General features: G+C 37.5%; 1 protein-coding gene and 1 long non-coding RNA gene across 2 annotated transcripts in view; one reads left to right on the top strand and one right to left on the bottom strand.

Moving 5' to 3' along the window:
- Positions 1–2,997: 2,997 nt before the first annotated feature.
- Positions 2,998–27,221, bottom strand: SYPL1 (synaptophysin like 1). The gene is made up of 6 exons (XM_027575085.1): positions 27,097–27,221; positions 26,758–26,829; positions 12,598–12,719; positions 10,957–11,164; positions 6,063–6,248; positions 2,998–4,447 (listed from the first exon to the last, which is right to left on the bottom strand). Exons 1-6 carry the CDS (start codon positions 27,145–27,147, stop codon positions 4,313–4,315), a joined length of 774 nt encoding a protein of 257 aa, XP_027430886.1. The 5' UTR covers positions 27,148–27,221; the 3' UTR covers positions 2,998–4,312.
- Positions 19,792–27,640, top strand: part of LOC113912046 — a 210,913-nt gene continuing 203,064 nt past the window's right edge. Inside the window, exon 1 of the long non-coding RNA XR_003516676.2 lies at positions 19,792–26,482. This is a non-coding gene — a long non-coding RNA (uncharacterized LOC113912046). The remainder of the gene's footprint in view (positions 26,483–27,640) is intronic.

Below are 27,640 nucleotides of genomic sequence, written 5' to 3'. Positions count from 1 at the left end.
TTAGGTTACCACGTAGAAAATCAATAGATAAAAGTCAGAAGTCCTTAGATCAGCAATGAAAATGATAATTTGAGTATAACTTAAATGTTATTATGTATAATAGTAACAAAGGCTACAAGGCACAAAGATATAAATCTAAATCTTTATGTAGAAAATTATAACTTTGATGGACATGAAAGACCTAAATGGAGAGATACACTGTGCTCATAAATACAAAGCCTCAGTATTATAAATATGATCATTTCCCCAAATTGATCTAGTAATTGAATGCAATTCTTTTCAATTAAGTCCCACAAAGGTTTTTAGAAACGACCAGCTGATCCTAAAATTTATACGAGTATAGGGCTCACAATAGCTAAGACAACTGAGTAAAAATAATGATGGTGCTATGGTACTTATCCTATCAGACAGTAATTCTTACTGGAAAGTTACATATAATTAAAGAAAGATAGGGCTATTATGGTGCTGGTATAGAGCTTACAGAGTTACAACTAATATGGAAACCTGACATATGACAGAGATGACTAAAAGATGAACTTTTATTTTTTAAAAGATTTATTTGAGAGAGAGAATGCATGTGCATGAGGGCGGGGGGCAGAGGGAGAGGAAATGAGCATGGAGCCTGATGCGGGGGGCTCCATCCCAGGACCCTGAGATCACTACCTGAGCAGAAACCAAGAGTCAGACACTTAACTGCAGGTGTCCTTTATTTATTTTTTTTAAGATTTATTTACTTATTATACACAAGCGGGGGGGGGGGGGAGGAGGGAGAGGGAGGGAGAGAAAGAATCCCCAAGCAGACTCCCTAAGCACGGAGCCCAAGGCAGGGCTTGATCCCAGGACCCCGAGATCATGACCTAAGGCAAAACCAAGAGCTGGCTGCTTAACTGACTGAGTCACCCGAGAGCCCCTAAAAGATGAACTTTTAAATAAAGGGTACTATGAAAATTGGGTATGAACATTGAAAAATATAAAAATTAGGTCCCTACCTCAAACTATATACAAAAATACATTGCCAATGGCTTAAAGACCTAAAAGTGAAAAACAGAGGTGAACATCTTTATGATACTGAGAATTTCTTAAGACACAAAAAGCACAAACCATGAGGAAAGTTAAATCAGGGTTAAGATAAACTTTTGTATGACAAAAATCATAAAGTGAAAATACAAGCCATGGACAGGGAGAAGACATCTGCAATCTATACAAATATCAAGGAATTAGTATCCAGAATAAAGAGCACCTCAATTCTACGGGAAAAAGAAACACCACGATAGAAAAACTGGCAAAGGATATAAACAGACAATACAGACTAGGAGAAAACTAAATGTCCAATAAATACAGAAAAAGATCACGAACCTCTCTAGGCATTAGAGAAATATAAAATAAAAACACACCAGACATTATTTCAAACCCATCAGATTGGCAATGGTCCAATAACATCAAGTCGCAAGAATATGCCCCATTGGCAAGAATATGCACCAATAGGGACTCCCACATACTGTTGGTGGGAGACTAAACCGGTACAGGCACTTTACTGACCAATTTGTAATACCTAAGTTACAACTGAAAATGTGAATTATTTCACATTCCAACAGTTCCACTTCTAGTGGTATATCCTAGAAAAGCCTTCACACATTTCACAAAAATGTTTTTTTCAGTACTATCTTGCAATAGTGAAAGTGCAAAAAAATCTAACTATATTTCAGTGAGGAAAAGGCTGTATCTGTATCTGTAATGTTTTATTTCCTTAAAGTCAAAACCAACAAATCTGACACAAATAAAACAAAATGTTAGCATTTGTTCAATACAGTGGTGGGGGACTTGGTTATATTTTCTTATACTTACCTATCTGAAATACTACACAGTCAAAAAATTTTAAATTAAGTGTGAAACATAAAGTACATAAGAAGCACCACTGCTCTTAATGTTTACAGTGGGTTAAAAATTACTGTAAGTATTCTTATCCAAATGACCTGAATTCACAAAAACATTAGTAATGATGCTGTTTATAAATAATTCTCTGCAAACTATCACCTAGTAAGTCAAAGCTTTTATTTATTAAAAAAAAAAAAAAGATTTAAGTAATCTCTATACCCAACGTGGGGCTCCAACTCACAACCCTGAGATCAAGAGTCGCACACTCTACTGACTGAGCCAGCCAGGCGCCCCAAAGCTTTTACTACTTCTGGAAATTATCCTATAAATTGCTTATTAACCCTGCAGTGTTGACTCAAAATCAGAATCAAAATTGGAAAGTCAAAGAGCAACAGAATGGACTCCTTCCTGGATTTGCTGTAATCTCAATAGCTATTAACTTTCAATGTCATTAACTTTATGTACAACTACCACCAAGAGAAAAATAAATGCTAAAACATCCAGGACTCTGAGGAATATAAAGGGAGATCTATCTTGCCTTTCTGCTCAAGACCACCACATTCCCCTCTCCAGCTCTAGAGACTCCAGGCTAAGTCTACCTTAGACTTAGATGCTACCAAAAGTTAGTAATCATAGCCAACATTTATAAAAAGTACCTACTGCTGAACACTGTTCTAAGGACTTTACATTTACTAACTCAATTCATCCTCAAGAAGACTCTTTGAGGTCAGTACTTATTCCTATTTTCAGATAAGCAAATTGAGGCACATGGAAGGTAAGTAATTTGCCTAAAGTTAATAGTTAGTACGTGGTGAAGCCAAGATTCAAATTCAGGCAGTTTGGTTCCAGGGAAAACACTCTTAATCAAGAACATTTGCTGCCTAATGGACAGTCAATGAGAAAAAGTTTATCAGGAAAACTTAACCTGAAATTTACAAACAAGCATTTTAAAAACAAGATTGAAAGAAAAAAGGATAGAACCAGGATCTCCAAAGCATTTTTTGTCTTTATTTCTTGCCAAACATTTAAAAAAATTATTCCTACTCTGGAAATCAATTCCATTTTGCATTGCTCCTGCCTTTAAGATGAAAGTTTCTTTGTAATACAATAATCAGTGCACACTTTCTTTTAACTTCTTTATTAAGTTTGTTGCATAAAAGATATACATTCTCATATTGACAATTCTTGTCATGAACAAAAGCAACAAAAAATAAGGCAATAGCAAGATGTGTTTCACATATAAACAATCATGTGGTAAGAACAAGAAATCTGGCCCTGTACAACAAAGATTAGGAAGCAAAATGTGAATAATCCCTGTATTCAGAATATACCCAAATGTGCGTGCAAAGGCAGTGCACCCATAATACAGCTCACTTAAATTCCTGTTTATGATGCATAAATTCCTTAATCATCCATTTGTGAAATAAGAATGAACATTAAGAAGCATGAAATCCAAATTGCATTTATTTTCACAATATCAATGCTATACTCAAAATAGCAACTTCATTGAATCTAAATGTTAAATGTCTCCAAAGTAAAAGGCAATCTTAATTTTTTTTAACCCTATGAAAGGGTCTGCAAAAACAGTGGCTTATTTTATTCCACTTGTAGAGACTAGGTCTCAGCCTGCACTTAAGTAGGATGAGCAACAAAGGACAGCAAACAAATACCACTAAGAGTAATGCCCGTACATATCAAAATATCTAGCTGAACCATGTTCTTTCTACTTATACAGCAAGTCTATTAAACAACCAGCATAATGGAAGCTTACACCTCATGCGACAGAATCACTAAATTAACTATACATCTATTAGAAATTTCCAAACCCCGTTCCCAAAACAGTTTTAGTACACCTATTAAGTACTGTGTAGGTCACTTAGAAAAACAGAAATAAAACATACAACCAGTCTTTGCAATGAAAAATTTTTCATAACATATAAACAATGTTCAGCTATAAATTCTGAACAAAGTATGTTTTTCTAAATACGATTTATGTAATCAAGGCTTTCTTAAACAAAGACAGGTCTTAGGTATATGATCTGTACAAACTTACAGTAGTGTATTGTATATTCCAAATAGAGATTTTTCTTCCTATTATGATATGAAAATGTAACTCTTTTCTGAGTGAAGATATATGTTAAGGCTTAAGGTGTAAACACTTTGGAAGGCAAACAACTTAATAAAGAAATAACCAGTCATTTAAAAAATGTGTATCATCTCATAATAGGCCCCTGAATTTTCAAATTTACATGTGAGAATACATTTACATCTTAAATTTCTAGGAAAGGCACAGGCTTTATATAAAAAAGCAGCAAAATTTTAAACCCACCAATTTATTGAAAAAGCCATTACTTTTATTAGAAACAAATAATGCTTCTCAAGATGTTGGCAACAGGTCATAGTATAGACATATATTTCATACAGTGTACTTCTCCCTTTATATTCCAGAAGGAGGTGGAATACCTCCTTGGCCGTGGGAAGCAGAAGTATTTGATGGACTGTGTAAACTGGTCTCCTTGTACACAAACCATGCATTTCCTCCCCAAAGTATCATATTCAGAAAGCCAAAGATCTAAGAAAGAGAAAAATAAAAATGAAAATCTAGTATCTACTTAAAAATTTATACTCATCTTAGTTTTCCTTTAAATATTTAACATTTCTAGGTAGTATACCATTATTTCATTTAAAATGTAAACTACATATTAAAAAGGAAGACTTTCCATTTCAATGCCAAACTTGTATATATAATGACTTACTCCCAATGAAATAAAGCTAAAATCTCTAAATCTGTAACATATAAAATTATGACTAAAAGAAAGCTTATCTTTGCATGTTCAACATTACCAAGAAGATGGGATTAAATTTTAGAAAAATAAGTAAAACCCTATTATTACTTTAAAATTAGAGTTTAGTGATTTCAGGTGAAGAGGAACAGGAAACCATGCTTCCTTCTTGGGGAGGCTTTCACTTTTCTCCATCTGAAAGGTTATAAACTGTCCCTGGGTATCTTTTCCTATTTCCCTTCTTTCTCCCCTACTACTTACTATCTCTCCTACTCCAACAGCTGCAGCCAGAAGAGAAAAGGAGTCACAAAAGAACTTTACATCAGATCCTACATTAGTCAACATAAAAGAAATTAGTCTTCCCAGTTACAAATCTAACACGATAAAAGTCTCAGAGATGAATAAACTGAAGCTACCCTTTTTTGGTATTTTTTTTTCTCCAAATATAAGAACAACTGTGACTTATATGATGTAAGACTGGGGTAAAGAGTTTGAGAGTAGTATCATATTACTGAAGGCCAAATGTTTTATATTTTTTGCATATTTGCATACAGAAACAACACTTCTGAGATTGTCCATCTCAGATCATGGTCAATATAAATGCAAAAAAAGACTTTTAAATCACAAAGTTGTAACACAAAAATTTGGCCAAATTGCTTTACAAGGCATGCTGACTTCATCCACTGGAAAAATATTTTCTTGAGAAGACAGAAGACTTCCTTAAACATAATATATGCAGTATATTAATAACATACTTAGTAATACATTTATCTGTATTTTGGTAAAATAGACTATTATTTAAATTTATATATACCAATTTTTTTAGATCACTTAAGAAACCATAAAAGTACTACTTTCATAAACCCAGAGCAAGTCAGACCAGAGAATGGGCTCTAAGTCAGATCTGGTCCACACCTTGGCTTGCGAACTTGCTAGCTGTGTTATCTTGAGCAAATTAACGCACAGCTACATTTTTTCCCAGGTGTAAAATGAAGATGATAATACTATCTCCCACATTCCTCTTTGGGTTACTGAATAAGTTAAACAAGATGAGTGAGTGTAACATTGTAATGCCCTTAGCACAATGCCTGACACACAGTCTTTATAAATGTTAGTGACTACAATTAGTGCCTTTCGGGTAAAAGTCTTGCCTAGTCAATTTTAACGAGAAGAAAGACTCAATCACGATCTTGTTGAAACCTGTTAACAAGTAATAATTTTCCTGACAAACTTTTCTTCACTGTTATAAAGGTAAAGACTATCTGGTAGCTAGGGTTCTGATAGCTTAGTAAAAATGAAAACAATATATTCATCCAGAGATTTGTTAAAAACTATTGCTTTCTTATATCACTAGTAAGGTTTTTCTAAGTGAAATAAAATATCTTATAAATACTGCATACGTACCACAGATACATTTAGGGATCCCATACTAGTCACAGAGCCAAAATAACACAACACATCTTGATTACAAGGCTGAAGTTCCTTGACAATGCCTTGCCCAGTAGCTACTTTAATATCTGTAAGAGCTTTAGCCCAGGCTGAAGTGCTCACCAACCACAGGAAAGTAGCAACAAGAGTAACAACGAAGTCCTAAAGCAAAAATAAGTATGAGTTAATAATGAAGAGTTAATTTAAAAATACTACACTTCAAATCCATGATGAAGGAACTGAGATCACATTGAACCCTATGGTACTGAGAAATGGCCTACATGACATACTTTATAAAAAAGGCCATAGTCAGCAATGTACACATCATTGTTTATCATCACTAGCACACTGCCTGAGCTACAGCAGTGAGCAAGACTCAAGCATCTACTCAAGCAGTCTAAGATTTTGACACTAGAAATCAGTTTCACGTAGCTCTCACCACAGCCTTGACTTAAGCCACTCACTCCCAGGATCACACCTCAAACCCTGTTATCACCATAATCCCAGTTTCACTCCTCCTGCTTCCCAGTATCATCTCTCTTTCCAGTGCACACTCCTTCAGGCACCCCAACTTCAAAAATCCTTTGACCCCACTGACACCTACAATCTGATTTTACCATTTTTTTACTGTCTCTCCACCTCACTCATGCTCTCATTTCCCCCTTAATTTCTATTCTAAGGTCCTTCGTTACAACCCCTTGCACACACGCAACTCCCTGACCTTCTTCTGCTTTCTCATACTGTTCTGGCAAAATTCTAACTTCAGTTAAATCTAATTCCCCATGACTGGAAGGAATTAAAATAAAAAACCAGAACAAGAAATCTAGTTGTCCATGATCTGGATAATGAAATGGGGAAAAGCACGCATCCAGAATGACTTGTTTCTTTTAAAATTCATGACCCTAAAATTTCAAGAATATTCATTATATTAAGGACAAAAAAAATAATCTCTCAAGGCATCCTCTCACTAGTAATTTTCTACTCAAGTCTTTGCTATTTATTACATTTCCAAGAATAGGACTAAAGTTTTAAATATTCTGGATAGTTTCTCATTGAGTAAGATGAAGAAAGAAAAAAAATGTATTCTCTTTACTCAATCTATTCTGCTGGGGAACTAAAATTTTGTTAACTAGCTGGGCAACTAAAATTTTGTTAACTAGCATTGGTTACAAAAATCTAAAGAAGACTTTTTAAAGAATGCATTTGTATAATATAAAGTATAAGTCTCACCTCGTTTAGTTTTCCTTTAAATTAACCACCAAAGTGGGAATAATGTAAAATTTGTATCTTTTAATGTTATGTATTCTTAGGATTCAGGTATGCCCAAAGCTATGAGTTCTTACACATCTGCAGCAAAAATCTCTGCAAGCTCAGAAATGGGTTTTGGAGCTTATCAGAGAAGTGGTTCCCCAACCACCCCCCCCCAATAAATGTGATTGGTTTTTAATTACTTTTTCCAACCAGCTTTTAGTCATTTATTGAGACTAAACACCAGGAACCACTTATGACATATAGAAACTCTCCTATATATAGCTTGTCCACCAGGTCAAGATGGCAATGAATACATGCCTTGTGATCAGAGAACCAAAAACAATGACTAATTTTACAAAGATGGAGGTATTTGCATTTTGCATTTGAGCTTTCCACTGCTCCTGGTCTTCTTTTAAAAAACGCAGATCAAAGAAAAAAGTACAGAAATATGGCTTCCATGTTTTGCACTGTGTGTGGGGGGGTACTCTCCTCTTCACTTCTGCACTCGGTTGTACTTTTGCTGCAGGTAGATATTTTCTAAACACTTGCTAGAAACACAATGCCTTTTGGAGAACTGATAAATAGTATAAGGTTATCACATCTTAAACAAGTTCTCTCTGGGCTGAAGTTCATAGCTTTGACCCATATATGTCAAATCCTTGTAATTTCCAGGTTTCTTCCTTCCAACTTCTTAATTAAAAAACACCCTGATGTTTTTCTGATTATGCTCTTTAAATCTACTTTGCAGCTGGCATGACATTCTTTATTTCAAAAGCAGGGAACTCTTCTGAAAATGATGCACATAGTAACCTTAGGGTGAGGGGACGTGGGGGAAATGAGGGCCTCTGAAGATCATCTATGTCCCACTCAGGACTGTTTTCAGGGTGTGGCCCACCCACAGTTCTGCAATGCACAACCATAGCTGCCTCTGGCAGCCCTGGTCCCACCAATGAGTTGGGATAGGATTCATAACAGATTTTTAGGATTTGGGATACTTTATTTTTGTTTGGTTTCAGGTTTTTGGATATTTCTGATTCTCCACATGGCCTAGAACCCTTAAGTTCCTGCTATTTAAAACCAAAAAAATGCTACATTTACTTAAAAAGGGAAGTTGATTTTAAATGCCACAATTGAAACGCTCCTAGAAATACCTTAGTAGAGAATTGAGAACATTGCCAAAAAGGCATGTCCTCATTAACAAAGAGTACTTTAAAAAAAACAATGTCCTACTTGGCTATATTTTAAATTTGGGTATCTCAAGAAAACTTTACATTTATATGGTTAAATTGAAAGTAGAATTCAAAATTTAATTTAGAAGCCTGGATTTTTACAGACAAGAAGCATCCTTTATATTATATTAACAACAAAAAAACATTTAAAGGGCTAGTTCTGGATTACCTCTCCATGACCACTAACCAGAGATGGAAAATTTCTTTTGACTTTTGAATGATGCACCTAGATCAGTTTTATAGTTTTTATAGAAAAACCCTCTACAAATATAGATTTGGATGCTGCCTTAGAAAGTGTGATTTTTAACAGTTCACCAAAAAAATATGAAAAATAAAAGGCTCATTGCTAGAGTTAACTTAAAAGTTTGTTGGAATGGGGTGCCTGGGTGGCTCAGTCATTAATGGGTCTGCCTCCGGCTCAGGTCATGATCCCAGGGTCCTGGGGTGGAGCCCCACATCAGGCTCCCTGCTCCACGGGAAGCCTTCTTCTCCCTCTCCCACTCCCCCTGCTTGTGTTCCTGCTCTGTCTCTGTCAAATAAATAAATAAATAAATCTAAAAAAAAAAAAAAAAGTTTGTTGGGAGAATGACAAAATGGCAAGAACTGGCTTCATTTATTATTTAAATTATAAAGAATTTTAACAAAAGATAGTATCTATATGATTATCATAATTCCTTTTTTTTTTAAAGTAGGCTCCATGGGGGGCTTGAACTCTCCTCCAATGCAGGGTTTGAACTCATGACCCTGAGATCAAGACCTGAGCTGAGATGAAGAGTTGGATGCTTAACTGACTGAGCCACCCAGGCGCTTCACAGTTCCTTTTCTTAAGATTTTATTTATTTGAGAGAGGGGGAGAAAGCACCAACGGTGCAGAGGGAAAGGGAGAACACTGAGTGGGGAGCCTGACATGGGGCTCGATCCCAGGACCCTGAGATCATGACCCAAGCTGGAGGCAGAGGCTTAACTGACTGGGCCACCCAGGCACCCCTGTACCGTTCCTTTTTAAGTTAAGTCTTGGAAAGTCTACAGAAGTTACAGATTCTTAATATGTAATTCCTGTTGATTAGCACTGCAAATTAAAATAGTTGATGTCTATCTGTTTGAAAGACATACAAGAAAATATTTTGTGAAAATGTCAGGTTTAAGAATCTCTTCTCAGAAATAAGAAACAAAATAAGAATTTTAGCGGGTGGTTTTATTCCTTACTTACCATTTGTATTCTTATGATCCAGGCAGCAAAAATTAAAAATAAAAAATAAAACCTGTTATCTTAATTAATAATTTCTTCATACCCAACTAGCCTTCCCTTTGAAGTAGCTTCACAAATAATCAGCAGATGACAGTGTTTTCTCAAGATATAAATGACCGGTATTTCAAAAGCACCTCTGTTCTCCCTTCAAGTCAGTAACACTTAATACTGCCTTGTAGTTATTCTTTTGTTGTGGACATCTAGCTTAAAACCATAGCTTATCTCTGCATTTGCACTAATAATCCAGAGGAGATTCTACTACCTAAACCTCAGAGATTATTTTTATTTCTAGCTCAGAAGACTCTGAAGCCAAGAAAGATGTTAGGACTTGAAATCCAAATCCTTTGTTGCCATCTCCAAGATTCAAAATTAGTTCATGAACATCACTAGTGAGAATTCTCTAATTCTTACAGAATTACCTGGGTCAGATTTTAAAATAAAGAACTTAGGAATACAGACCCGGAGTTAGCTAACTTTTCCTGAAATGGGCCAGACAGGAAATATGTTTGGTCTCTCTCCCAACTACTTAACTCTGCCACTGTAACATGAAAGCAGTTATAGACCGTATGAAAATGTTTGGGTATGGCTGTGTTATAAAACAAAAGACCAAAAAAACAAAACTTTATTAAAAAACAGAAACAAAACACAATGAATCAGATTTGGCTTGTGGGCCATAGTTTGCTGATTTCCGATACTATTAAGCTCAATAAAACATTGCAAGAGACATAAAGGGGGTCTTTGAGAAAAGAGAAAAAAGGTAAGACGTAGGAACACCATCATGAGACTACTAGTATGGTCAGCAATTCCTGAAATTAAAGGCATTAATTTCTACTTAATTTCTCTACTTGCAACCTAATATGCTCTATATGTTTGAGATCTTTCCAGGTTAAAGAAAGACTTAGAAACAAACAGACCTCTGTATTCCCTAGAGTATGAGGAAGTGTTGCAAACTGGCTCAAAGAATTAGGTTCAATGTGACAACCAGAGAAAGCTCAACCTCATGGTAAACATAAATCAAAATATGTTTACCTGGTTTATGCCAAGAATTTTCATTTCCAGTGTAAGAAAATCTATATTTAACTCCAAATATAACATACCCTTATACAAATGATTTTTGTACAAAAATAAAGTGTTTACTTACAATCATGGGAAGTTTTCGACTATCCCGATACAGGCTCGTATAACCAACATAGAGCAGAAGAGCAGCAATGCAGTACAGGAAGACAAAGACCGCAAATGTAACATAGAATTGTGCAGAAGAAGAGTAATCTCCGATAAGGACATAACTTTTCCAATTTACATCACACACGTTTACATCTGGATGTGCCTGAAATGATGCTTCATTCAACCTATTAAAAAAAGGCTCAAATAAATTTGTGAATTACTTGGACTCTCCCAATAGAGACAGAAATACGTAAGTAGAATACTGAAATGACATTTCAAAAAACACTCCCAAAATATATTACATTTTCCTTTGGGGGAAAAAAAGGGGAAAATTCAAATATTTAAATTAAAAATTTCCTAAGAAATGTACATAAATTATGCCTTGTAATTGGTTTATGATAGACTGAATATAGATTGCATTAAACACTTTAACATCCACATACTATTTTCCTGCAATAAGAATTTAGCAGATTAAGCGAGTTGATACAAAATAGTTTGCAATTTGAGACATGATATTCCATTCTAGGAGGCAGAGTATGTGTGACTAGCACCAGGAGAGCCAATCATGATTCACATTTTAGCCCTAGATTAATTAGCTGTTAACTTTAGACTGTGTTTTTAAAATTTTTTTTATTGTTATGTTAATCACCATACATTACATCAGTAGTTTTTGATGTAGTGTTCCATGATTCATTGTTTGTGCATAACACCCAGTGCTCCACGCAGAATGTGCCCTCTTTAATACCCATCATCAGGCTAACCCATCCCCCCAATGTCCTCCCCTCTAGAACCCTCAGTTTGTTTTTCAGAGTCCATCTAGACTGTTTTTAAATTTCCTTACCTATAAATTGCAAAAGCCCTTATCACTAAATGTGCCATAACAGTTCCTCATATAGGAACTTTATAAGAGAAGGGCTGGGAAACGGAGAGGCAATGATTCATAACCAGGCTCTTGCTATCTGACATATTTTTAGTGTAAGGGTTTATTTATCATCAAAACAACCTTTAAAGGTTAAGATTTCTAACTCAATGGATAGAAATTTTGAGTCCTAGAGAAGTCAGGTAAGTAGTACATGGAAGAAGATTTACACCACGGCTTAAACACAGGACACATTCAATAAACTTCAATAAACACTGAAGTTAAACAGAAAAATTCACAAAATATTCATTTTAGTCTAGTAAACACAAACTCCTCGCTTTAAATACATGTCTTAAAACGGTATAAAGAAGGCTATTATTTAGTAATTGCAAATACATGAGAAATTTGAATTTTCTGAAGCTGTGATTGCTTCCACATCATGGCTTCACACACTAAGGTGACAGAGCAGTCTCTGTTTTGTTTTTAAATTTTCAATTCACTGTGGGATGACAGAATACAAATGTCAAGGCAAGGTCATATAAAAGTTTCTAAATGCTTAGTCTCGTTTTCTGTACTTAATTCATCATAGGCCAGGAACACAGTTTGCAGACAGACACTGGTCCATGTGCCACAGTTTGAGGAACAATGATCACCATTTACAAATGAGCATATGTGCAATTTAAAATTTTCTACCCCCCCAAATTGCTGGAAATATGAAAGTAAAACGTTTTTAACCATAAAAACAAACAAATATCTTACCTGAATGGATAACCAAAAGCAGCTGTAATCGTTTTATTTTCAGTAAGTTTAGGACAAGTCACTTGAATTTCTGTTTTGCCGTCAAAACCTCCACAGGTGGCAAAAGCAAAGATAGAAGCAATCTATACAAAGTGAGACCAAAAAAGGGGGAAGAAGCATTACTGTACCCAAAACATGGGTCATTAAAGCTTAAATACATTATTAAAAACTGGCTCACTAACATTCTAGAAATTCTTAATTACTAATTAAACACAGATGGTGAAAAACACTTAAAAATTTCATTTCCAACTGTCAACAAATGATTTTCTTTTCCCCTGAGTATAATACAGAAGCTCGTATACCAGCTCATATAATAATCCTTTTGCTAAGACTGCACTGTACCTACTAAATATTAGTATGAAATTCAGATGAAGTCTTATTTATTAGTATCAAAATCAAAAGGTGATTTGGAGGTATTTTTAATGGTAACCGTTAAGCCAAGAGACTTGCGAAGAGGTAGCAAATGGAGATGCTATTTCATGAGCTTGTATGACCTCATTTTTGAGTATTTCAGTATTTCCAGGTCTCAAAAAGTACTTGGAAATTTGTTTTCCTGATCATGCATATACTTAAAAGAACACAATGTTCTCTTAAATGCTATATATAACAGGAAAAAACTGGAAGCATCCTAAATGTTGATATGGAATCAAATAAACTGTAATTCACTCATAGGATGGAACATTATGCAGTCATTAAAATGTTGGTGAATATTTAATGATACTGAAAAACATTCATTACATATAAAGTTTGTTTATGGGGTGCCTGGCTGGCTCAGTTGGTAGAGCATGCAACTCCTGATCTCAGGGTTGTGAGTTTGAGCCCCACTTTGGGGACAGAGTTTAATTTTTAAAAAAGTTTGTTTACACATGCATTGTACCATGTGTCTACGCCTATGCATATGATGCACACTACAAAAATACATCAAAATTTTAACAGTGGTCACCTCTGAACAGAAAATAAAGATAATTCCTTTTTCTATTTGTATCTTCTAAATTTTCTACAAAACAAAACAAACAAAAAATCCCACATATGGTGTAGTGGCCAAAAGCTCAATGCTTCAGCAAATTCTGATGGCTCTGTTTAAAAAAAAAACAAACATATTTGGAATCTGATCATCACCATCACAACATCCTGATCCAAACCACCATTATTACCTCTTGCCTGAATTATACTCTAACAGCCTTCTAAATAATCTTGCTTCTGTCCTTGTCCCTCCTTCAGTCTACTGTCAATATATCAACCAGGGTGATCTTTTAGAAATAAAAGGCAGAAAACTTTATATCCTCTGCTCAAAATTCTCCAACGTCTTCTGAGTTCTCTCTGAATAAAAATCAAAGTTCATATAACAGTCTACAAGATCCTTTCTTCCCTTAATAATTCTGATCACACACTGCTACTTTTCCCCTTGTCAAATCTCTTTACATAAAACGGTCTCCTTGCTATCCCTTAAAGGGGTAAACGTCTCCTACAGAGCCTTTGCACTGGCTACTCTCTCTGCCTGGAGTACATGAGTTACTTCCTACTTCACAGTTCCCTGTTCCAGCAGGGCTTTATCAGAGAGGCCTTTCCAATCACACTATATTAAATAATAATGCTCCAACCCCACAGTACTTACTCCCTTTATTCATGCTGCTCTATTTTTCTGCCACTGTAATTACCACTGCCTATTAGTACCCAAGTATCTGTCCGTTTTTCACTAGAATATAAACTCAAAGGCAGGGACTTTGTTTTGCTCAAGGTCACATTCATCTAGCAAACAGGTAAAATTCAGTGAAGGTCTGATATCAAAGCCTATACTGTTAAACACTGATATAATGCCTTTCACAGATTATTAATACAGGGCCTTGAATCAGGCCATAACCAGGATCATAACTATCAAGAGATTTCTTTTTTTCTGTAAAGAGGAGATTTACAAAAAGGAATCTGGTTACAGATATGAAGAGCCTGAGGTAATGTCCAGCACATAGTTTGGAATCTTCAGTTAAGCGTTCACAGATAAAGACAGAAGAATGGATACTCTCTACACATAAATGTTCATGAATAAGGAATGAAAACAGAAGGCCAGAGAAAATGGGGCATATACCCATTTAGGATTAGAAAAAAGAAACAGGATACACAAACTTAACCAACGGGACAATAAGGAGGCCAGGAAGAGCCCTGTGTGTAACTAGATAAATTCTATCTAACAAAGCTTGTGCTGCAGATCACCAAGGAAAGGGGTGTGGTGGTTTTAAAAATATGTCCACAAACTCTGATACTCCTCCCTGCGAGAGGCAAAGATTAATTTTCCTCCCTATAAGTGTGGACGGCTTCTAGTAAATTGAATATGGTCGAAAGAATGGGACATCCTTTCCGAGACTAGGTGATAAAGAGACTATAATTTCTGTCTTCCTTTCTCTCTTGAATCACTGGCTCTGGGGGAAGCCAGCTGCCATGTTGGGAGGATACGTAGGCAACTTACAGAGACTTGTGATGAGGAACCACTGACTCTCAGCAACCATGTGAGTGAGATGGGTGTTAAAGATGACTCAATCACGGGGAACAGCTTGACTGCAAACAGGGAGACTCTGGGCTGAAACCCCTCAGGCTACGCCGCTCCCAGATTCCTGACCCACACTGAGATAATAAACGTGTGCTGTCTTAAGTGCTAAGGTTGGGGCACTTTATTAGGTAGCAATAGATAACTGATACAAAGAAGGACTTCAATAAATGGTCCAGGGTCACCTGGGGGGCTCCGTTGGTTAAGTGTCTTCGGCTCAGGTCATGATCCCAGAGTCCTGGGATCAAGCCCCACGCCGGGCTCCCTCCTGAGTGGGGAGCCTGCTTCTCCCTCTCCCCTCTGCTTCTGCTCTTTCTCTCTCAAATGAATAAAATTAAATCTTAAAAAAAAAAAAGGTCCAGATGGGCTGAAGACAAATGCAAAATTGAGTCTTTAGAAATTTTTAAGACAATATAAAAGAAAATTTGTGACCACAGAGAAAGGAAAAATTTCTTAAGATTAAAAATAAGAACATATACTAGCAATAAAAGATTATTAAATTCAACTATAGAAAAATAACTATAGAAAAATCAAAAGTCAGCTTTTTAATGTAAAACAAGCTACAGACTAGGTGAAAGTATTTGCAATAATGTCACAAAGGATTAGTATCTACTAGTATATAGATCTAAGAGCAATTCTTACCCATGTGTACTACAGAACATGCGCAAGAATGTTCATAGTGACATAGTTTATAATATCAAAATACTGAAAACGTGGGAGCAACAGGAAAATGGATAAAACATAATAGTATACACTTACAATGGGAAGTTTAACAGCAATAAAGATATAGGAACTATAGCTGCCCACATCAATATGGACGAAATCTAGAAACCTAACGCTGAGTGGGAAAAAAAGTTGCCTAAGTCTTCATACAGTATGATGCCATTCTTTTAAAAGCTTTGGTTACTTATCTACACCACTCCTGCCACTATTTTTGTTCAGGCCCTCACCATTTTTCACGGGGACTAACCCAAGAGACTCTTCCTCTCATTTCTAATCTCTTCTGTAGCGTGGGCTCATGTGGCTCTTGAGCACTTTAAAAATGGCTTGTCTTAGGGCACCTAGGTAGCTCAGTCCTTTAAGCATCCGACTCTTGATTTTGGTTCAGGTCATGATCTCAGGGTCGTGAGACCAAGCCTTGTGTAGGGTTCTGTGCTCAGCGGGGAATCTGCTTGGGATTCTCTCCCTCCCCCTCTGCAAACTGCACACCCCCCCCATGCTCCCTCTCTCACTCTCTAAAATAAAATAAATCTTTTAAAAAATAAAATAAAATAAAAATGGCTTGCCTGATTTAAGATAGCTGTAAGTGTAAATTAGACAATGCATTATAAAGACTTAGTATTCAAAATGTAAAATATCTCATCGATAACTGTTTATATTGACTACCTGTTGAAACAATATTTAGATTTATAAATAAAATATATTAAAATTAATTTCACCTGTTTCTTTTCGCTTTTTTAGTGTGGCTGGAACACTTAAAATTATTATGGGGCTTGCATTTTGTAGTTTGCATTCTGTTTCTATTGGACAGATGCTTTAGAGTGATGTCACACTGATCTGAAATGAAGATCTGGTCACGGTACTCCCCTGTTTAAAGAGATTTCCTCAATGACTTTCTAGAACTAAATTTAAGAAAAAAACAAAGCCCAGACACCTTCATTTGGCCAAACAGGCATGGCTGAGGTACCCTCAACCTTATCCTTCTAGATTTATATGCACTTTATTCCCCACCCGGTACTGTACGACTCTGTCACACGGTACTACTACTTACTACTGCCCCTGAAACACATCATGTATTTATGTCTACAGTGTATCTGTTTCTTCTGCCAGGAACTGTCCCACCCCCAAACTGTTCTCTGACAAGCTCACCTTAAAGGCCCTTACCAGTTTCTTATGGTAGAACTATTCTGTCTCCCGGGCTGCCATAGACTTGGGTTCATTAACTCATTACTATAGGCATTTTTCTTGTGTCTTGATTTAAAAAACAAGAACAAAAAGAAAAAAACCCAAAACAAAAATAAAAACTAGTTTCTAACTAAATACAAAAATTAAATAAATGGCATACTGTACTTACTGCTCTTAAGCCTAATGCCTTTCTTTCCCTGTCCCTTGGCAGACTGTCATGTCTTTGTACTTGGTCTTACTCAAGATTTTCAGTGCCTACCTAGCAGGTCTGGCACATTACATATGCTCATTAAATAACTGCTTAATTAAAGAAAAAAAACCAATTTCCAATAATCTACAAATAAAATCATATTTCAAGTCTTACATAACCATCATTTCACAGCTATCTTTTTGTTATAAGGATAAATAAATGTCGTCTTTGCAATTCTGGTCTTTATCTCATTGGAAAAAGGGACAAGGCACACACTTTTTACTACATAAATTATAAAACAACCTGAAGGTAAAGTATCCGACTATCTCATTTCTCCCTATTTCCTACTGCTATTTTGATTTAAATTCGAAATTATATATTGGCAGCCCATGGTGAAACCTGGCCTGCAGATAATATTTGTGTGATCTTCCCAGAATTCATAAAAAAATATGAATTTGTTGTTGGTATTTTAATACCAGCATACCACACATAAAAATTTGATTTCCTGCTTTCCCTTACTGTGGGGAAACTGCAAATATGGCAGCATCAGACCCATATTCCCATAAAGCAACAACAATGTGGAACTGAGTGACAGATGACATGTAAGACGGGGCATGTGCTTTTTCCAGACTGTTGCCACTCTACTGTCTCAACAATCCTCAGGATGCATGTTAGTTACCAGGAATCAGTGAGCTTATTCTATTGTTTTTCTTCCAAACAGCTTGTTTCACTCACTTACTTTATGAGGGTGGTTCCTCTGTGCACTTCCGTTTGTATTCCTCGTCTAAACCAGGAGTCCTGGCATGCTCATTTCTATTGCCTTGCCACTCATGAAATTCATTTTCCCATTCTTCTCTATTCCATGAAGAAAGGCTCAAACTGCTAACATGAAATTCTACCTGTAGAATAACTAGTCAGAATCTAAGGACAGGGTGACAGCAAGCTTCTCTTCAGGTCAAAAGGTTCCATATTTCATTATGACAGACTCAAGTTGCCAAAAAAACACTGCCACTTAATCCTCTACCCACCAGACCAATACTAGATACATGGAAGATCCCTCAGGAATTTTGAGGTTTGTAACTTTGGAGTTAACATTTCAGCTTGGTTCTCTAGAACACTACGCTCCAAAATAAACTGCAGTAGTCAATTAATTGGTATAGGAGAAGAAAATATCTGAACTTCTATCTGTATTTACTTTTAGACTTAAACAAGGAATTAAAGCCTTACTGAAATTAATATATCACTGCAACCCATACTGGATCTGCAGGTCTGAGTCACACGCCAGTAGGGCATCCTGCAGGTAAGAGAAGTCCCATGACATGCAAGGACAGTGATACCTTCACCTATTTCCTCCCTGTTAGTAGTGTTCGTGTATTATAATGTGAGTGTGCCTGGCTAACTGAGTTTATGGAACGAGTTACCTAGTTTTAACCAAACCAACCTTCACAAAACAGACCAATGGCTTAAACATGTCTTCGAAGAAACTATAAACTAATAATACAAAAACTCACATCCAAAAGAGAAAATAGAAGCCCTATATGAGCTATATTCATTAGCCACATTCCAAGGAAAAAGAGATTCTACTTAATCAGATCACAAGAAGATGGCATATTTATCTATATATCGGATGAATGTTTGAAATAAGGATTTAAAAATATGAATGAAATTTACTCCAAGCATAAAATATGCCTTAAGATACTGACATAGTGGGGTGCCTGGGTGGCTCAGTCAGTTAAATGTCTGACTCTTGATCTCAGCTCAGGTCTTGATCTTAGCTCCGGTCTTGATCTCAGGGTCATGAGTTCAAGCCCTTAGCCCACTTAAAAAAAAAAAAGATAGTGACATAGTAAAATATCCATCTAAGTTATGGATGCATATTGGGGCTCTATGCATAAAATTTTACAGATAAGGATTCATGATAAAAAAAAAAAAGTTTGGAGACCCCTGGTATTTTCAATGAGTTATTTAGCCTGTAGCCAGAGTCCCAGTCCTCGGTCCTATTTCTAGACCCTGCTCAACTCACTGATACTTCTGCTGGGAACACTGGTACTCATCTATATATGGGTGTTTTTTTTACAAGTTTCTGACTATTTGGTTTCATCATTAATCTGATGTCATTTACTTAAATTTCCTTCTGTCCAAGGTTTAGTCTAGAAACTGATATAACTGAAATCTTCAGAAATAGACCTAAAAGTACATTGTATATGAGTGTTTATATGCAAAATCAAATGTATGCTTTTTACTAAAGCTGAAAATGAAGTATCACAACATGTTTGCCTTTACAGTCAGTAAGATTAGATGCCTAGAACCAAAGCACTGATTTTTACGAGTTAAAGTCCTTGTGCATTTACTAAAGACATTCATTTTTATTTTTAAAATCTTCAAAAAGATTTTTATTAGAGAGAGAGAGAGAGAGCACACGCACAAGCAGGGGGTGGCAGGGTGAGGGAGAAGCAGGCTCCCCGCTGAGCAGAGAGCCTGACGAGGGGCTCCTAACCCTAACCCTCACCCAGAACCTGGGATCATGACCCGAGCCAAAGGCAGACGCTTAACCAACTGAGCCATCCAGGTGCCCCAAAAGACGTTCATTTTTAAAAATGTTTTGTTATCGATGCTGCTATTTCAGTTCATTCCCACTATGCACCAAGCAGTGAAGTCTGGTACAAAGTGCTTCAGTTTCATAGTAAGGTTCCATAACCTTTAAGAATTTGGATCATGAAAAGTAAACTTGAGTTCCTGCGGGAGGAAAGAGAAGTTTTTTTTTTTTTTTTGCCAACTCTTAACTTTTATATGTTGAAAAGACCTTTTTTTAAATTATATTTTTAAGTAATCTCCATGCCCAATGTGGGGCTCGAAATCACGACCCTGAGATCAAGAGCTGCATGCTCTACCCACTGAGCGAGGCAGGTGACCCTGTTGAGAGCACCTTTATGTCACCTTCATCATTACATAATTGTTAAGCTATTGAATATGGAACTAGAAATCTGAGGAACTTAAATATATTTATTTCAAAATAATTTCAGATTGTCCTACTTTTATGTTTTTCAGAGTAAATCCATATCTTGATTGTTGATCAGGCAGGCTGTCCTGAAGTGTATTTGTGCCACTGATTTTGACCTTTTAAGTGAAAATTAGTTTTCTTCATGTTGGAGGATATTTGATATAGGCTCAAATTGAGGTCCCCCCCCTTTTTCTACCTCTATCTAGTAGTTTTACAGTCATTTCTACATGGCTGCAAATACCACATCTTATGATGGGACCCCCAAACTACCAACATATGAGAATCCTGAAGTGTTCACAAATTCAGACCCTGAGCTAGCAGGTAGATTGATTCAGGTCTTCGTTAGAAGGCTGTATTGTTTAAGTACTTGGCTCTATGTAAGTCATAAATCCAGATAATAGGTTGAAGCTTTTTTCCAAATATATTTCCCAGATCATGAACAGTCCTTCTTCCACCCATATTTTGTTTCATTTCTGTTCCCCAATGATGCTTACTGTATTAATACAGCAATTCTCAAAGTGTTCTGTGGTGCTTTGGGAGTACCCAAGACTCTTTCAGAAAGTCCATGAGGTCAAAAATATTTTCATATTATTAAGACATTATTTGCCTTTTACACTGTGTTGACATTTGCACTGACTTGAGCAAAAGCATTTGTGGGTGGAACTGTTGGGCTTTAGTAAGAATAAGCAATAGCATCAGAGTTATTCATTGTCATGCACTTGCAGTTAAAAAAAGCCAGTTTTGCTGATGACAGCAAAAATTATGATTTTTATTAAATCCTGACCCTTGAGTCTTCTTAATATTCTGTATGATGAAACAGGATGTGCAGATACTTTAACCGCACACAATGGTTGTCTCCAGGGAAAGCATTTAAAGTAACTGCGTTATATGCTGAACTGTTTTCATGAAACACCATTTTTACTTGAAATAACAACAGACAAAAAATAGTTATTCAGACGTGGATATCTGGCAGATATTTTTCTTGAAAACAAATGAAGTGAGCCTTTTACTTCAAGGAAAACTGGTAGCATTTGTTGCATTGGTGCAATTGAAGTTTTTAAGTGAATTATTATTGTGTTTTAAAATAAATAAATGTTCCCTTAAAAGCCTCTGCTTAAATTTACCCTGATGTTGTAAATGTCAATAGATACAACCCACATAAACAGAAGCTCTCTGAGGTCCTCAATATTTAAGAGCATAAAGGGATTCTGAGACCAAAGTGTTTGAGAACCATTGTATTAGACACCGCTCTGTGATCTTAATTTTCCCTTTTATATTTTATCAGAGATTGCTATTTGTGTGGGGTGAGTGTGTATGAGTGTGTGTGTGTTCTCAAAGCCCTTACAACATATATATGTTGTCTATGAAAATTATATCTGATCTACCCTATAAGAGTGCTCACGGTAAATAATCCAGAATCAGGTAGAAGAAACAGAGAGCAAAGGTAGGGGTGAGTCTGTAAGTCTATTAGCAAGCTTTAAGTACAGAGAGTCCTAGTAGACATAAAATGCTATTTGAAATCCTTTCCATTATGGGCGCGGTCGGGGTGGGGAGGCAGGGGGAAGGAAGTGTACCCAAATGGCAGGGCTAAGAGAAAGGTAAGTTTCCTAAAGAGTAGTCTCCTACAGACCAATAGCCTAAAAATGTAAAATTAAGCAAATGGATGAAACATCAGTCTATATATGCGCTGTCCCTCCCACTGTGTAATAAAAACAATTCGTATTTTCTAGGGTGTTCCGCTGTGCTATTTTTGAACCACAAAATTAGGATAAAACATGGCCCCTATTTGCAAAAATTTTATGTTACTTGGGATGACTAAATTTTAAGTGTTTTATATAAACTATTGTGTATATTTGGAAGTTTGTTGTTTAAACAAATTGATATATGCAATACTCAAAGAACTACAGATTTTCTTATTTACTGTTTTTCACGCTAATTTTCTTGGATAATAATTTGCCCCAAAGTAATGTTTTTAAGTGTCTTTTGAATTTGCTTGTTAACTGTAAGTATAAAATCAGAAAAAAACATTCAAACTTTATCAAAGAATCAAGAACGGCCTGTTTTTAATTCCTAAGATCTTATTATAAACATGCATCTAACACACAAGAAAAAAAATCACTTTAGATACCTTGGGCTTTTGTTTTTTAAGCCTTTGGTAATCTTTTTATTAACTTATTAAAAGACCAATTAGAAACACAAAAGTAGTTATCAAAATGACTAAGAACAGAGTGTTAGAGTCCTGGATGTAGTAATCATAATCATGGACACTGGGTAAATTACTTCATTTCTCTAACATGGAGATAACAACCCTCATAAGTTGTCAAAGGATTAAATAAGAAAATACAAGTAAAGCCCTGGCACATATATGCCCACTCAATAAATAAGTTAACACCAAGGATACATTTGACCAGAACAGACAAAAATATTCAAAGATGGTCTATAATTCTAAAATTCAACTTAGTGTGTAATTTCTTCTATGCTCCCCAAACAGTATCTCTTCCACAATTCTGTGTGTGTGGAATGAGGAAAGCATATACTTAGATTCATTATGGGCTAAATATTTGTTCAGCATCCACCCTACGCAAGATAGCAACAAGAAAGTCCAAAACACAGTGTTTAATATTTTAAAAAGCTAAATCATTTCAATGAAAAACTTTTACCTATATATTAGGGATATTTGACTAAAAGTAAAAATGAAGTTAAAATTTACCAGAGAAATATTAAATACTTTAAAAAGTTGCTTTGATAAAATTAATCTTTGACTTTTACTCCTATGTTCTACTTCTACACATGGGGCATTTATTCTTACCTAAATTTTATATTGTCACCTTGATAGGCTTCTAAAGGCCTATCAGATAAGTGAAAAGCATACAATATATCATTTCTAAAGTTTAAAATATGTGATAGGGAACTGAGTAATCCTGAAGGACCAGGAGGTATGTATGTTAGTCATATGGGGCTCAATTCTATCCACTGCCTGGGACTAGTCTTACAAACACAGCATCTCAGTCCCGAAGAACTATTCAAGTACATTATAATCATTCACATAATTAAATATTAACTCAATCATTCCAATAGCCCTACAAAGTATTGCTATTCCCATATAAGCGCAACAAAAATTCAACCTTTACTGAGTACTTACTACACAAAGAGAACTAAGACAATGTCACTGCCAGGCACTCTAACTAGGTGCTAGGGGTAGTTTAAAAAAAAAAAAGAAGAGAAGGAATACAACATGTACAACATGGTGGCTGCAGTTTAGAGGCAAAGTGCAAATGCTTCTGCTCTGGCGATTATATTTTTATTCTGTCAATAAATATTTACTGGGCATCTAATCCCTTGAAAGTTACATATCATCAGGTTATATCTTAGTCTAACATATTCTAGAAACTTAGAGATAAGCTGATTGAGGGAATTATTTTTTTAGTTATATAGATGTATAGATAGTAAACAGCCATTATCTAGATTTTAGATTTGTTTATAAACTTATTTATTGGCTGTTTTTAAAAGTAACCTGCCACACCTCAATCAATGTGTTATGAAACTTGAACAATTCCTTCAAAACAGATTTAAAAATTCCTCTGATGGGCCCTTCTCCTCTAGAAACTTGTTTCATCATTCATCCCCTCTGCCTCTGTTTTTAACCTCCAACAATTCTATTCACAAGTCTCTTCTCTCAAGCCCACAAACACATTCAGTCTTTCCCATCTTTCAGATGGGTTACCACCAAATCCCTCCCACTTTCAGGGTCAAATAGTGGTTTACTCTCACTGTCTTCACTTTCTTACCATATATCCATTGGCCTACTACCATCTGGTTTCTGAATTTACAGATGTTGCTCTTAGGAAGCCGCCAACAGCCTCTGGATTACCAAAACCAGGGTGTGCATTTTAGTCCTTATTTTACTTAACCTCTCTCTTGCACCTCTTGATATTGTTGAATAGTACTCTTTTCTTTAAATTCTATAGTGATGCCAGATGTTATTTATTTTTCTCCATCTTCTTAACCATTTCTTCTCTTCCTTGCTGGCAGGTATGTGCTGAATCTCCAGCCCGTTCTTGCATTTTTATTAAACTCTATACCCATATAGCTAACTGCCTAAAGGATATTTCCTTTTTATGACCTAGAGACCACAAACTCAATACATTCAAAACTGTACTGAGCTTCAACCAAAAATCTGCTTCTTCTCCTTAGTGATGTATCTTGGACAGGGGTACCACTACCAACCTGTCAGAAATATGGCAGTCATCTTAGAGTCCTCCCTCTTTTCCAACTTCCAAATACATTCTAATTTTTATACCTCTCTCCTCTATTCCCACTGCAATTAACATGAAGTTCTCATAATTTCTCAAGCAACAGATCTTTCTTCCTTCAATTATGACCTTTCCAATCCATTCTCTACACTACTGACAAAATGAAAATTTCTAAGAAGAAAATCCAATTATATTATTCACTTATTTAAAACCCTTACTCCAAATGGTAGGAATTCTGGGCTTAAGTAGAAACTATCCGATAAACAACTCCAAATTCTGTAACTACACATACGCATTTTCCTAAAAAAGGACCTAGGTTATCAAAGGTTAACCCCACAGGATTAAGATTGGCTCATAGGATAAACTCCTAACTCTTCTGCAAGCCCTATGAAACCTTTCAGAATCATCTCAAACTACACCCTCCCCCCCAGTATAAATTTAAGCCGAACCCGACTACTTCAAGTTCTCAAACAGGGCTCTGCTGCTTCAACTTCTCACACCACTGAACCTAATTTCCCTTTGCCTGGAAAGCCACTCCCCACATCCTCCCTAAGTGAATAAGTACTCATCCTTCAAGTGTTCTCTCATCTATGAAATCCTCCCTAGCTCCTGCAAGCAACTGATTTCTCCTTTCACCTCCTACACTTTGTCTATACTTTTATTATTTATCAGGCTCTCTTGTGTAATGGTATGTTGTTCAAACTGAAAGTAGTATTTCTTTAAAAAGCTTAAACAGGATTTGTTCAAAATATATCAGACCTATGATCACCAATAAACTTATCACTAATGTTTTAAAATATTAAGGAAAAAGTTATGCCTGTTTTGTTAAAAAAAATGTAAACACATAAACAACTGCCTCATTTACTAAGTGAAAACTTCAATTATAAATCTAATTCTAACCCTCAATAACACTTTTTTAACCTTTATATTTGAAAAACCTAATTAAACATGATTTTCCTACTGCAATTTCACATTTTTATATACTCAAGTATTTTTCTTTATATTTGAAAATGTGTTTGCAGAACCCTAAGTGTGTGTGTGTAAAATATAATTAACATATATTTATGTGTCTTTAAAGTAGACATTTGTGTGAAATCAGCACTTTGTTTTCAGAAGAAAAGCAAAACTTTGGGGGAAAGGCAGGAACCTTTTTGAAAATCAGCTTGAGTATACATTAGGGAATCTGAGTTTCCGTGTTACGTTAAGAAAACACCCTCAGTAGGTTATTTAACACAGGCAATCGAAGTTCTTACTCTTCGCCACTTGATCACTAAAATATAGGGTTAAAGAGTCACGGATGTAAATGTTGCTGGCTATAAAAGCAACTTGCCTGCACAGTGGATAGATGCCAGCTATTAATCCGGGCCTGAGAATCAACACTGAAACATGGGCTCGGCCACGAAATCTGAAGCAAATGTGCAGTGCCTGATGTATTCGCCAACGCCTCCAAGTAACTGATCACTGCCAAGGTCGAATTAGTAAATCTCCTTTGATGTTAACGATTGAGAGTGTTCCCAGGAAAGGACTAAAAGCTGACTGCAGGATGCTGTTTAGAAATACCTAAACAAACTTGCTGGCGATAGTCCTAGCCTGTGTTTGAGTGCACAGGACTGACTAGACGCGTTTTGTAAAAGACCTTCTCCCCCCACCTCCGTCCGCCTGCCTGACCCACAGTTTATTTTTATCCATTTTTAACTTGGAGCCATCTCAAAAGCAAACTAAGAACTGACCGCTCGTCAGCTCACTTGGAGAAGGCACAACCAGCTTTCGACCGAGCGCGGCCTGCAGTCAGCACCGGGCAGAATGCACCCGCTGGCCCTTTCAACAGGACAAGCAGAGGCGCGACTCCGGCCCCCCAGGTTTCGGTTAGACCGCAACAGGAAGTTTTCTCTTCCCTTGCGGGAAGCCGTGCAACCAAAGAGCAATTTGAACTTCCACTCCCACGGGAGCACCCAGAGGTGAGCTTCGTGTGGGACGGCGGCCTCGGCCGGGACCGACGCGAACCGCGGCGTCCCCGGCCCGCGCAGGCCCAGCCCGCGGCCTCCCGTCCCCTCGCCGCTGTCCCGACCCTCCCGTGGCGGCGACGGCCTCGGAGCCCGCGCGGGCCCGGCCGCCCCTGCTCTCGCTCCCGCTACCGGGGCCCCTGGCCTCCCAGCCGAGGCCCCGGCCGGGCCGGAGCGGGCGCGGCGACGGCGGCGCGATTCCAGGCCTCGCGGGCGCGGGCTGCACTCACCCACTCGAGGACCTTGATGAAGCCGAGCGGCTCCTTGAGCGGGTTAATGTTGAGCTGGAAGGAGGACATCCTCTGAGGGAAGGAGGGAGAGAGAGTCAGGACGGCGGGGTGGAGAAGGAGGGGGACCGACGAGACCGACCAGCAGGGCCGCGAGGAAGGCCGGGCGGGGCGGGCTCCGGGAGGGGGGCCCGGGAGGCCACGGGGCGGGGCGGGGCGGGGCGGGGCGGCGGCGGTTGAGCCGCTCGCCGAGGCGCTGAGGCGGGGACGGAAAAGGGGGCGGTTGCGGGAGGCGAGGGGCGGGCAGGGGCGGGGAGGGGGAGGTGCCTCCCCGGGCCGCACCTGGCCGAGCCGGCTGATCCGCTGGCGAACCAAGTAGATATTGGACGCCATGCTGTGTGCGCCGCGCCCCCTTCCCTGATGGCCAGCCCCGCGGCGCTCCGTCGCCTCCCGCGCATGTGCGCGCCCACCTCCGCACCTGCGCAGCACGGTTCGCGCGCCTAGCCCTCGCTCGGGCATAGTCACCCCGTCACTGTCCCCGGCCCCAGCTTTCTTCTAGCCGCTTCCGTTCACAGTCCCCAAATCTGTAGACGGACTTGGAAGATATTGTTACAGATGAAGCCACCTTTCAACGCTGGTGTTAGGGGTCTTTTACTAAAATGGTGGAAAGTTGTTGCAGAACAACTCGGAAGGGTGATTCAGCACACATTCTTACAGAGATTGAGTTTACTGCGAAAATTATTGCAGTCAGGGTTGAAGGATGTGTATCGAATGGAAAAAGGCTTGGCGCGACAGCCTCCTGACTCACCTACCCACCTTCTACCCCATCGGGCATGTCCTCAACTTGGGGGGGACTCTAGGTGTCTTTCTACAGAAGGCTAATTCC

Source organism: Zalophus californianus, chromosome 12, assembly GCF_009762305.2.
Source record: "Zalophus californianus isolate mZalCal1 chromosome 12, mZalCal1.pri.v2, whole genome shotgun sequence".
In the NCBI taxonomy this organism is placed as follows: domain Eukaryota; kingdom Metazoa; phylum Chordata; class Mammalia; order Carnivora; family Otariidae; genus Zalophus; species Zalophus californianus.
The sequence above is the reverse complement of the archived record's forward strand: the minus strand, read 5'-3'. Positions and strand labels throughout refer to the sequence as shown.

Bases quoted from the DNA above. Each gene is read 5' to 3' on its own strand.
- SYPL1 (XM_027575085.1), bottom strand. From the start codon at position 27,147: ATGGCGTCCAATATCTACTTGGTTCGCCAGCGGATCAGCCGGCTCGGC. The intron at 26,830-27,096 runs GTGCGGCCCGGG...TCCTTCCCTCAG, and splicing joins GGATCAGCCGGCTCGGCCAG to AGGATGTCCTCCTTCCAGCT. The intron at 11,165-12,597 runs GTAAGATATTTG...TTTTTTTAATAG, and splicing joins GCTTTTGGTTATCCATTCAG to GTTGAATGAAGCATCATTTC.